Source organism: Lycorma delicatula, chromosome 1 (genome assembly GCF_047948215.1).
Source record: "Lycorma delicatula isolate Av1 chromosome 1, ASM4794821v1, whole genome shotgun sequence".
NCBI classification, from domain to species: domain Eukaryota; kingdom Metazoa; phylum Arthropoda; class Insecta; order Hemiptera; family Fulgoridae; genus Lycorma; species Lycorma delicatula.
Genome location: NC_134455.1, coordinates 23472846 through 23486036, shown reverse-complemented (window position 1 = coordinate 23486036; position 13191 = coordinate 23472846). Strand labels below are relative to the sequence as shown.

At 34.7% G+C, this 13191-nt stretch overlaps 1 protein-coding gene across 1 annotated transcript in view; it reads right to left on the bottom strand.

Moving 5' to 3' along the window:
* LOC142317443 (IQ and AAA domain-containing protein 1-like) overlaps positions 1-13191 on the bottom strand; it is a 54242-nt gene that overhangs the window by 12481 nt on the left and 28570 nt on the right. Inside the window, exons 12-13 of the mRNA XM_075354010.1 lie at positions 11413-11667; positions 5415-5621 (exon numbers count right to left, since the gene is read on the bottom strand). Coding sequence (XP_075210125.1) covers positions 5415-5621; positions 11413-11667 — 462 coding nt within the window. The remainder of the gene's footprint in view (positions 1-5414; positions 5622-11412; positions 11668-13191) is intronic.

The following is a 13191-nucleotide window of genomic DNA, read 5'->3' as shown; positions in this document are numbered from 1 at the left end:
ATGGTGTGTGTGTGTGTGTGGGTGTGTGTGTGTGTTATAACTACGATGTGCATACTTCATCACTTATATAATAAAATATGACATTCTCAATAATATTAAATTTCTTCATAAATTCTCATACAACAACGATCCAGATCACGAATGGTATTAAGCAACATATATTGTGGTCTAATTTAGATTTCTTCCCGAATTTTTTTTTTTACATTAACAATATTACTAAAACTAGTTACATTTTAAGTCACCAAAATAAAAATGGTTACACAGATATATCGGTAGTTAATGCTTGTTAATGAATATAGTAACACCTCTTGTCAGGAACCGGTAAGTTTGGGAAAAATAAGCAAAGGATTTCCGTAAATGTAAAAAAGTATGCTCGGTAGCCCCAATTTTCAAACTTTTTGTAAATGAAAATGAAAAGTGAATATTTTACGAAATGAAACTGCACTGTATGATCAAGAAGAAATATCAGTCATGTAATGTATAGTCATAAAGAAAATCTAGAAGTATAACTTTTGAGTGTTTCTATTTGAATTTAATTGTCGCTGCTTTTCTCTTACAGTCTAAGAAAAAAAGACATTTGGTGCCGGCAGACGAATTTGTATATTACACATTAACTACGCGTACAAAGTGATTGTTTACACATTAAATTCGATATAATTTTGAAAGATTTAATTTTTCAAAATAATTCTCCCGGTGTGTCCCTTATACGTCCCAAAAACGGTTAGCATAACCTTTCCCGTCGACGGTTCAGTTTTAAATTTTATTTCGTCGGAGTGCCGAGAGTTTCCACTTCATACTCTGGCGTTTTGATTCTGGCTCATGGACGAATCCACGGTTCATCATAGGTGATTATTCTGCTTGAAAATGTGTCCTCTTTCTTGTTGAAGCGATCAAGCAAGCGTTGGCAGATGTAAAAACGTTTGAGCTTGTCTGTAGAACTGTCTCGGTATCCATTCCGCACAGATTTTGTGGAAGATGACCTGTCGCAGATGATTTGACGAGTAGAACCATGACTGATGTTCAAAGAAGACCGTATCAATGGCAAATCGCCTATGCGATGCCAGAACTATCCTTGAGCTAGCTGAATCTTGTCGTCAATGTAGAGGTAAACGGGCATCCTGCTTCCTGTTTGCGCGTCACACTTGTCCGGCCATTTTTAAACTCTCGATCCACGATAAAACACTTTTACGTAAAAAAAACCACTGTTCCAGTGTTGTTATAAAAGTCTACGGTGAATTTCAGTTCCCTTCACACCATCCGAGCAATGAATTCGGATAGTTTAGTGACACATATTCGAAGGAAACAGCTACTGGTATGCAATTCAGAAGGTAAGGTTTGAAAATGAGTAGGAAAAGATTATTTTTTCAATACTGGAACGGCCATTATTTTACACGCTCTAAACGCAGTAAACGCTTTTACTGTACTCCGCTCCATTTCACCTAATTGCTTAATTTGCATATTAATGAGTAAATTATATTGCATGAGTAAACTGAAAACAAATATGACCGGTCTTAACCCCTATTGAAGACCATTCCAACTACGTCTTTTGAAATCGCTTATTAGATAACACTTAAACAGCTAATTACTGTTCCAACAGAGCAATTTAAAATGTTTTATTTAAAAAAGGTCTAACCAGTCACTCAAGAGTTTTATTAATAATCTAAACATAGAAGGCGTATAACTATTTACCGCTTATAGAAGTTGTGATTTTATACACTAGATACATTTTTCAACACAGAAATGAACATAACTTTTTTTTTAACAATGATGGTTTACTAGAGCAGTTTAATTTCAGACGGTATTCGAAAAGTAGGTGATTAAGTATGATGTTAACTCTTAGTCAATCATCTTTGTTAGATACTCGATTATTTTAAAAAAGTTTAGTTACAAATTATGACTTTTTTATCTTAGTATTCTTTGATCTACGTTTCTCAAAGCAAATGTATACAAACTCACCGAGTTGGTGTAGTGGTTAACTCGACATCGCAAATCAGTTGTTTAACAACAGCTGATTTTCGAACTCAAAAGGTTCTGAGTTCACAAACCCTAGTAAAATTTAGTTAGTTTTATAAGGATTTATAAAAACCTTATAAAACTGGGGTGGGGTTCAAAACTGGTGGTTGGGGTTCAATTTACCGCACGTTTCAGGAATAATCGGCCTGAGTCTGTACAAGACTACACCTCATTTACATGTCATACGTATCAATATCCCATTGTGCCGAGGGGGGTTGCTTATTATTCACTAATTGAACAGATTGTAACGGAAACATTAGGAGAATAGGTTAATAATATGTCTAAATGAATATTTAATACAATATACACCTACAGAGGAGGTCTGTTATAACGATTTATCATCCAAGCTGGACAAAATCACCTCTAATACAAAAAATGAACAAGGCTATTCCTTTAGGAAGCCGAATTTTCTTCTCTGGCTATACTTTAATTTCTAGAAGAAAAGAAAATTTATCGTTTTATTTCACGGCACGGTTTTCTGTGATTAACTCGCTCTTTTACCCATGAGTTGGTTTTTTAATCGATCCTTTTTTCCCAGTTTGGGTTTAATGAATGTAAGCCATTGCAATATCCAAGCTAAAAATTGTACGAATTACGATTCTTATAAATACCGACCCATTATCTTGGTATTATCGAGTTGTTGGAAGTGTAATAAACCAAGGTTTCTTCCATCCTGTGGCTTTAAAAAGAGTTGTGGCTTATCTCAAAAACAAATTGGCCCTTCTAATCCCTCGTCAAGTACAATACAATAAAAAATCCCTTTCGGCACTCCGGAAGGCGGAGGTAGATTTCACCGGTGCTAAGTAGGGGATAATTTAGTTAACTGGCATTTTTCCCACCACCACCCCATTCGGTCGCCCTAGAGCATAGACCAAATGTTCCGTGCCAAAAACGGCTACTGAGCCTCTAAAAACGGTAAAGCGACCTCGTTCCTAATTGCTCCTAATGAGCTACCTAACTTGCTTGAGCGAATTAAGCAAGGTGCTGTACAGCACCCGCCTAAGTGTCCCAATCGCTCACTTGTCAACAATAAAACTAAATCGGGGAGGCGCACCCCTTGTTACCATTAAAACTATCGTAAATTATTAGAATAAAAGGCAGCAATTTAGGCTGCCACGCCTCGGTCGCTGTATGCCAGCTAGTACCTGTCCACCATTTAACAGCGCTTGGAGCTGATTTGGCTGATGGCCATATTCTCAAGAATTGCCTTCCACAGCAGAGCTATTGGAGTCCACATTATGTTACTTTAACCCTTAAAATTACCGATGATGGTTGAACATAGCAACCTCATCGAGGAACTCCCACACGGTCCGACAATGCGGCTCTCGCCACACTGACTCGCCGTTTGTGAGCGGCCAAGTTTCCCCCTGACCTCTAAGTTCCAGGGTGGCTCGGTCTCTGGCCCCCCCAAGAGCAGGGCAGTCGAACATCATATGCACGTTCGACTGGACCTCCCCGCAGACACACAACTGATCAGCCACCAGGCGAAACTGAAACAGATATTGGTTCAGGTTTACATGGTTGGTGAGCACTTGGACACCCGATGCCCTTAAAAACGAACTCGAGGCATACCATCCCCCCAGATCCTGTATAAAACTATACAAGGATCTTCCCTTAGTCGTGGTGTGCCATTCAAGCTGCCATGCCTCCATCGCGAGGCTCCATAGTCTCTTTCGCAGACGGGAGACGGGCAACTGTACGAAATTTTGTTCCGGTGCATTGTGATCACCGTTCCGCTCCGGTTCTGGCCCGGCTCGAAACCGCATCCCAAATGCTTCGGCCTCCCGACCTCTTCGCAACTTCCACATGACCGCTCGAACTTTCACCACTAAATCGATTGGGAGAGCCTTTCCCAATACGGTAGTAGCCTCGTAGGAGGTTGTTTTAAATACATAGTGCATACTATCATGGCTCTGCGCTGAACACTCCTTAAATTTTGAAGCAGTGCTCTATTTATTTCCAACTTATGCGCCCAAACTGGAGCCGCGTATGCGATCATACTGTCGAAAACGCCTCGGTACACCAAGTACATTTCGCGGCCCGACAGCCCGTAATCCTTCCGAGCAATTCTCCTAAGCTTGTCCATCACAGAGACAGCGTCCGCCGCAACTTGCTTAATATGGTTACTAAAAAGTTATCAAACAAAACACCTAGGTACTTATGAATTCTCACTCGGCTGATTACACAGCTTTTATATTTAATATGGGGGTTTCGACTGCATGATAATTTATCTGCACCCTTCAGAAGCATGAACTTCGTCTTGGGAACAGAAATCTTTAAATTTTGAATGTCCATCCAGCCCTCGGCGTTTGACAAGGCCGCTTGCGCTCTACTTTCTAGCTGCGGTCGTGAATTACCACGAACTAATAGGAGACAGTCATCGGCGAAAGTCTGGGCCGTGACCCCTTCTGGGAATGTCAACCCCAGAAATCCGTCAAACACCACGTTCCACAGCAGGGGACCGAAGTAGGGGATAACGAAGATTTTCACCTTGAAGTTAAGAAATTTCAAATTACTCAATACGACAATGGTTGCATGTGAAAAAAGGTCTCACATGTTTAGCATACGACAAGGCCTATCTTCTACGATTCCAGCAATATTTTGATCATTCCTTGCAGTAAATGTTGGTCATATCAAAACTTGTTTCAGACAAATTTTTAAGTAATGTATAGAAGTCTAACCGTCACTTTAAACCGATTCGATACTGTTCCTATTAAGGGAGGTATGATTTTATTGTCTTCGAAACCTCATTTTTTCCACCCACTGGGCCAATGGTTAGTGATATCAAAAAACTTTACTTAGATAAGTTTTAGGTCTTTATCTAAAGAATAGTAGGAACTTTAAGCAAATTCCATAATTTACTTAATAAGAAAGTTATAGAGATATTTTCTTCTTTTAAAAAAGCCCCCCCCCCAACATTTCCACCCCTATGGTCCGAACACGACCGAGATTTTGGGTCGTTATATTTTATGTATCAATTTGAAAGTGATTGGCGCAATATTACGGCAGCTATCTTCTACACAAGATAGTAAAAAAAATATATATATATAAACTTTTGAACTGATGGTGGATTTGGGATCTAGGGGATGTGAAACGCGATGTTAAGTCGAAATTTTCCGGAAGTCGAATTTTGGTATCATTACAGTAGGTAGCTTTCTTATGAAATCTACCAAAAATTAGGGTACTGAGATTATTGTGATTATTTTTAATGTAGCATTCTAAAAACTGCCGAAAATTTGTAATGTTAGAGTAGCTTAATAAAAAATGAAATACAAAACGTATTAGAGGCTATTCATTAATGTATATTTTCAATTATATATTTCTAACATGAAATTAATCATATGTTTGCGACTGTAATCACAAGCAGCAAGAGCTTACTCATATGTCTAAATTCTACGTACCATACTTCTTACAGTTCCCATCCACGGTGAATTTGATGTAACCACAAATATTACCCTATCGTTGGGCTTAATTTCACGCATTAATTTTGGAAGATGACTTTTCAACATTCGCGGACTGTTCTCTTTCTCATTTTTAGGTACTTTCGTATAAAACGGTTTTTCTCCTCCATCAATAAAAATAACCGTTGGTTGTAACAGTCGTGAAACCTTTAGGAAAAAAATTATGAAAAATATTTTTATTATTGTACATAATTTCATAAGAAACGAAAATATATATAATAATGTAGTTTAATGTAACATCAATCGCAACTGAAACGAGCCATTTTAAAAATTATCCTTAAATTTTTAAACAGATTAGCTTTCCTACTTGAAATGATATTAATATTAAAATAAAAACAGAAATGGAAAATTGTAGAGTATTTTACAATCACAATTTTTGAACTATCACGATTATGTAAGAATTCTTTCTGTTTTATACATAACTGTTCATATAGTGGACTATTAACTAATTCACTGAAACAATTTATAAACTCTTTAAAATTCATCTCAGTTCAAAATTACCCATAGTTTTATTCTGGATTACAAATTAATTTATTCTCTACACAAAATGTTTTTAGCTGTGATTTCCATTCAATAATTTAAATCGACCACTGAATGGACCACTGAATGTGAAAATAGGAGGAGAAAAGATTACAGAGGTAGAAGAATTTTGTTATTTGGGAAGTAGAATTACTAAAGATGGACGAAACAGGAACGATACAAAATGCCGAATAGCACAAGCTAAACGAGCCTTCAGTAAGAAATATAATTTGTTTACATCAAAAATTAATTTAAACGTCAGGAAAAGATTTTTGAAAGTGTATGTTTGGAGTGTCGCTTTATATGGAAGTGAAACTTGGACGATCGGAGTATCTGAGAAGAAAAGGTTAGAAGCTTTTGAAATGCGGTGCTATAGTAGAATGTTAAAAATCAGATGGGTGGATAAAGTGACAAATGAAGAGGTATTGCGGCAAATAGATGAAGAAAGAAGCATTTGGAAAAATATAGTTAAAAGAAGAGACAGACTTATAAGTCACTTACTTATCTGCCACATCGGCCACATACTAAGGCATCCTGGAATAGTCGCTTTAATTTTGGAAGGACAGTTATTAGGGAAAAATTGTGTAGGCAGGCCACGTTTGGAATATGTAAAACAAATTGTTAGGGATGTAGGATGTAGAGGGTATACTGAAATGAAACGACTAGCACTAGATAGGGAATCTTGGAGAGCTGCATCAAACCAGTCAAATGACTGAAGACAAAAAAAACAAAAAACAATTTAAATCGTTTTACTTTTCTCTTTTTTATGATAGTAATTTTAATTAATACTTAAAAGTATGAATAATAATAACTTTTAATTAAATAAAAATGTTAATAAATGGTAACTAATCTTTTTTACAAAATTATTTATAAATAATCTCCACAGTTATAGAATTGGGAGAAAAGTAACAGACATATAGTTTGTAACTTTTTATTTTTTTCGGAAATTTTTAATGCAATTAACCCAAGAACAGTTTTTTGAGATAAATTTTGCTTAAAAGTAACATTTTACAATTGATTTAGAAAATGTGAATCCAGCATTTTTTTTTTTTAAACGAAAGTTTGACGGGCACACCTAAACTGGCATATCAATCAAAATTTGAGTAGGAGGCTTGTCGACTCGCAGTGAGTCTGAGTGGGCTGCAGCCAACGGATATTTTATCCACCCTAGAGGCAACCTGTCTGATTGTTACAGTGTTTTCACTTAAATGTTTAGATTATTGTATGTATTTGTGTGCATGCCATACACATGATTGTGTGCGCAAACAAGTTCGTTTATTTGAATAAAACTGCATCACATATCGTTAACTTAATCTTTATGAAAGCACGAGTACGATTTTTCCTAAAAAAAAGTATTAAAATAAAAATTTATTTAAGTTTACTTCTAAAAATACATATATTTTATATAATAATTACAAAAAAATTAATTTTTTTCCCTTTAGATGTGAATTAAAACTTTCATTAATAAGCTTTCCGAAGATCATCTGCTTATAAAATTCAATGATTTCTATTTAGTAAATGTTTCATTTTTATTGTCTGCAGTAACTGAACGATTGTAACAATGTTACTCTTAATTGAGGTAGAAAGAAGTAAAATGTTTTCCTTTTCTCTTTTTCACTGAGTCATATATACTCGTATATTGCTGCCCAACAGCATATTATACGCGTTGAAATGTAAATTACATCCAAACTTAAAAGTGACAACTGCTATTGTCACATGTTAATTATTTTATTTAAATATGATATCTATAAATTTATTTGTACTAAATATTAATATATTTTAATTTTTAAATTAAAATCTAACTTAGTTTTCATCAAATAAATTAATCATTATCTACTGTAAAAATTTATTAACCCTTTGAGGGTTAAAAAAATCAAAACCTAAACCGACAACGATTGTTAACGTCTATATGCCTACAAGTGCCCATGATGATGATGAGGTAGAATGTGTATACGAAGAGATTGATGAAGCAATTAAACACGTAAAAGGAGATGAAAATTTAATAATAGTTGGAGATTGGAATGCAAGCATTGGAAAAGGCAAGGAAGGAAATATAGTGGGTGAATACGGGCTGGGCAAAAGGAATGAAAGAGGGGACCGACTTATAGAGTTTTGCATGAAGTATAATTTAGTAATTGCCAATACCCAATTTAAAAATCATAATAGAAGAATATACACTTGGAAAAAGCCAGGCGATACTGCAAGGTATCAGATAGATTATATCATGGTTAAGCAAAGATTTAGAAATCAACTCGTGGACTGCAAAACTTACCCTGGAGCAGACATTGATAACGACCATAATTTGGTGATAATGAAATGTAGATTGGGGTTTAAAAACCTGAAGAAAAGGTGTCAGATGAATCGGTGGAATTTAGAGAAGCTTGAGGAAGAGGAGGTAAAGAAGATTTTTGAGGAGGACATCGCAAGAGTTCTGAGTAAAAAAGATACCGTAGAAAATGTAGAAGAAGAATGGGAGAATGTTAAAAAGGAAATTCTTAAATCAGCAGAAGCAAACTTAGGCGGAATAAAGAGAACTGATAGAAAACCTTGGGTTTCAGACGATACATGCAGCTGATGGATGAACGTAGAAAATATAAGCATGCTAGTGATGAAGAAAGTAAAAGGAACTATCGGCAATTAAGAAATGCTATAAACAGGAAGTGCAAACTGGCGAAAGAAGAGTGGATTAAAGAAAAGTGTTCAGAAGTGGAAAGAGAAATGAACATTGGTAAAATAGACGGAGCATACAGGAAAGTTAAGGAAAATTTTGGGGTACATAAATTAAAATCTAATAATGTGTTAAACAAAGATAGTACACCTATATATAATATGAAAGTTAAAGTCGATAGATGGGTGGAATATATTGAAGAGTTATACGGAGGAAATGAATTAGAAAATGGTTTTATAGAGGAAGAAGAGGAAGTTGAGGAGGATGAAATGAGAGAAACAATACTGAGATCTGAATTTAAGAGAGCATTAAAAGATTTGAATGGCAGAAAGGCTCCTGGAATAGACGGAATACCTGTAGAATTACTGCGCAGTGCAGGTGAGGAAGCGATTGATAGATTATACAAACTGGTGTGTAATATTTATGAAAAAGGAGAATTTCCGTCAAACTTCCAAAAAAGTGTTATAGTAATGATACCAAAGAAAGCAGGGGCAGATAAATGTGAAGCATACAGAACAATTAGTTTAACTAGTCATGCATCAAAAATCTTCTAGAATTCTATACAGAAGAATTGAGAGGAGACTGAAGGAAGTGTTAGGAGAAGACCAATTTAGTTTCAGGAAAAGTATAGGGACAAGGGAAGCAATTTTAGGCCTCAGATTAATAGTAGAAGGAAGATTAAAGAAAAACAAACCAACATACTTGGCGTTTATAGACCTAAAAAAGGCATTCGATAACGTAGACTGGAATAAAATATTCAGCATTTAAAAAAATATAGGGTTCAAGTACAGAGATAGAAGAACAATTGCTAACATGTACAGGAACCAAACAGCAACAGTAGCAATTGAAGAACATAATAACGAAGCCGTAATAAGAAAGGGAGTCCGACAAGGGTGTTCCCTGTCTCCGTTACTTTTTAATCTTTCCATGGAACTAGCAGTTAATGATGTTAAACAACAATTTAGATTCGGAGTAACAGTACAAGGTAAAAGATAAAGATGCTACGATTTGCTGATGATATAGTAATTCTAGCCGAGAATAAAATGGATTTAGAAGAAACAATGAACGGCATAGATGAAGTCCTACGCAAGAACTATCGCATGAAAATAAACAAGAACAAAACAAAAGTTATGAAATGTAGTAGAAATAACAAAGATGGACCACTGAATGTGAAAATAGGAGGAGAAAAGATTATGGAGGTAGAAGAATTTTGTTATTTGGGAAGTAAAATTACTAAAGATGGACGAAGCAGGAGCGATATAAAATGCCTTATAAAGCTAAACGAGCCTTCAGTAAGAAATATAATTTGTTTACATCAAAAATGAATTTAAATGTCAGGAAAAGATTTTTGAAAGTGTATGTTTGGAGTGTCGCTTTATATGGAAGTGAAACTTGGACAATCGGAGTATCTGAGAAGAAAAGGTTAGAAGCTTTTGAAATGTGGTGCTATAGGAGAATGTTAAAAATCAGATGGGTGGATAAAGTGACAAATGAGGAGGTATTGCGGCAAATAGATGAAGAAAGAAGCATTTAGAAAAATATAGTTAAAAGAAGAGACAGACTTATAGGCCACATACTAAGGCATCCTGGAATAGTCGCTTTAATTTTGGAAGGACAGGTAGAAGGGAAAAATTGTGTAGGCAGGCCACGTTTGGAATATGTAAAACAAATTGTTAGGGATGTAGGATGTAGAGGGTATACTGAAATGAAACGACTAGCACTAGATAGGGAATCTTGGAGAGCTGCATCAGACCAGTCAAATGACTGAAGACAAAAAAAAAACCCTTTGAGCTTAATCTTTTTTATCAATTTGTATGTTGCAAGCTGTTCAATCAGTGAATAATAAGCAACCATCCCCCAACCGCGATATGAGGATGACATGTATGACATGTAAATGAGGTGTAATCTTTTATAGACCGTCATTCCTGAGACATCTGGTTAATTGAACCCCAATCACGAAAGTACACCGATATCCACTGTCTAGTATTCAATCCGTATAAACGCAACTAACGTTTACCAAAATTTGAACTACAAATCTTCGATTTCAACTGTTAAATAACTGATTTTCGGCGACGACCATCCCAAACTATCCCTGTGAGCTTGAGCATAGTATAATGGAATTACAGATATTTTCTAAATTGTTTTAAGTTGATTTTTTTCTATTACAAAAAAATGTCAAAAATGATCTTTGAAATAGTAAAACTAATTTTATCTTTTAGGAAATCTACAATCATTGTCATGATTAATTGAATAGATGAGTAACTTAGAAAATAATAGGAGATGGCAAACGACGATCAAATTTACTTAAAGAACATTATTTAATGATCGACGTAGATTAGGATATATAGAATTAAAATAAGGTCAGTTTTATTCCTGCGTACAAATACCCTTACTCCTTCCGAAAAAGAAACTCCATCTAATACCTGGTTAATTATGGCTACAGAGAAATTAGAGAAAGTATGTGATTTTTCTGCGGCCATTTGAAGGTGCTTCTCCGATTCACGGATACTGGAAACCACAAATTAAAAGATGATTCATAAATCTAGCAACATCCCAAATTTTTCAACCTTCTAACACATGCAGCTTGTTCACTGAGGGTCGCATAAGCTTACGTTCGAATAACGATGAGATTTTTCAAAACAACGAACAAATAAATGTTTTCAACAAAAAAAAGTTTACTACTTAAGTACTATTTCAACAGTATTAAACTAGTTATTTATTAATACCGATGAATAAAAGGTTTCTTGTCACCTTTGAAACAAGATGAACCAACATTTTAACATCCTTCTTTTCAGGAAAATTTTCTCGGAGATCTTTAGATGGTGTAAGATCAAACTTCACTGCTCCAAGTTGTGTGCAAATAGCGTCTACCAGTGTTTTCTTGCCAGAACCCTCTGGACCGAATAGCAAAACCGATCTTATTGGTAGAGGAAATGTACCTCTAGGTTGTAGTGTTGGAGCAAAACGTGGTCCCATTACATTAAGTATGCAGTATTCCTTTAATACCTAAATTAATACAAATATTTCAGAAAATAACTCAAAAATGAAAAATTTGTTCTATTAGTTTATAAAAATAAAGTTCAATATTCAAATTATATATATAAAGTTTCTCTCCAAAGTATTGGTGTATAATCACAAAGTAAATAATTCAAATTTGAATAACACACATATATGTGAATAAAAAAACTTCTATGTATATTTATATACACATATGCGTAGTCTTATGAACCCATTTAATGTAACACTCTATATTCATAGCCTGTATATTAGGTGCCAAATCTGTAATTCTGGCTGGCCTCTGACCACGAGACATCACTCCCTTCTGAAAATAATTCAACCACTCCCAAGATTAAGATGCTCCATATGCCAGGCTTTCTAAGAAAAGTAAGATGTTGAAAGTGTTTCCATTGAATTAATAACAGATCCAGACACTTCCATATGAGCATTCCAACTACACTGAAATGCTGGTTACAGTCAGCTGCACAATTGAAATTGACTCTTTTCACTAACCTAGTCCAGGTAAGGATATACAGTTTACTTTTGAGAAAGGTATTCTGTTTAGTGCTGCTTATACTTAAGGACCACAGCCACAAGACAGAAGTGGGATAAATACGTTTAATCAACAAATTAATAAATATAACTTTTTATTTAAAATAGATGCAACGTATAATATAACCTCTTTTTATTATCCCATAAATATTCCCATGTATTGATCTGTGATCAGGGTGTGAATAAATTTTTAGCATTTTCCATTGCTATGAAAGGAAATAAATCAATCATTTTCAATTTTTCTAGTTATTTGCCGGTAACTATTCTTTATTTTTTAACTATCAAAAGGAAAATATAGATTGTAAATTTCTAGTAATATTTAAGTGATACAAAAGTTGTTGTTAACGAAAACTTAATAGTTTTTTCAAAACTCAAAAGAAAAAAATTTGCTGTATAGATAACGATACCAGTAAATTCTATAAAAATAAAAATATTCAATCTTATTCTAAGGAATCTCTGTGTTAACGATGCCCACAAGAGTGTCCTCTGTTTTTAACGGCTCCTGATACGAATGTAATTACCCTAAAAAAACATGTTTGAAAGTCTAAAATAAGCTGGATTGACATCTACAAGATATATTTCATCCCGATTTACCTATTAGATATCTCCGCGACTTCCAATTCTATCAAACTTACCGTCTGCAGCGTCAATTGTAAAGTTGGTTTGTCACATACTGTGCCCTCTACACAACGGTTATGCTGAAACATGGAAAAGATTTAGTGATCTTTAGACGCTGTCATTCCCTGATCCTAGTCAAAGCTAGCACTTATATTTTTTTAATATGCCAGAATTTTTTAATATCTTTAAAAAAAGGCGGCCTGTGATAGATGTTCACGTTCTATTAATTTTTAAAACTATTTACACTGTAAAAAAATATTACTCGTATTCTTTAATTTTACTACGATCATCAGATTTTTATAATCGTCTCTTAAAAGCCCCCAGAAAATTCAAAATACTATAACAAATATTAAATAATTAGAA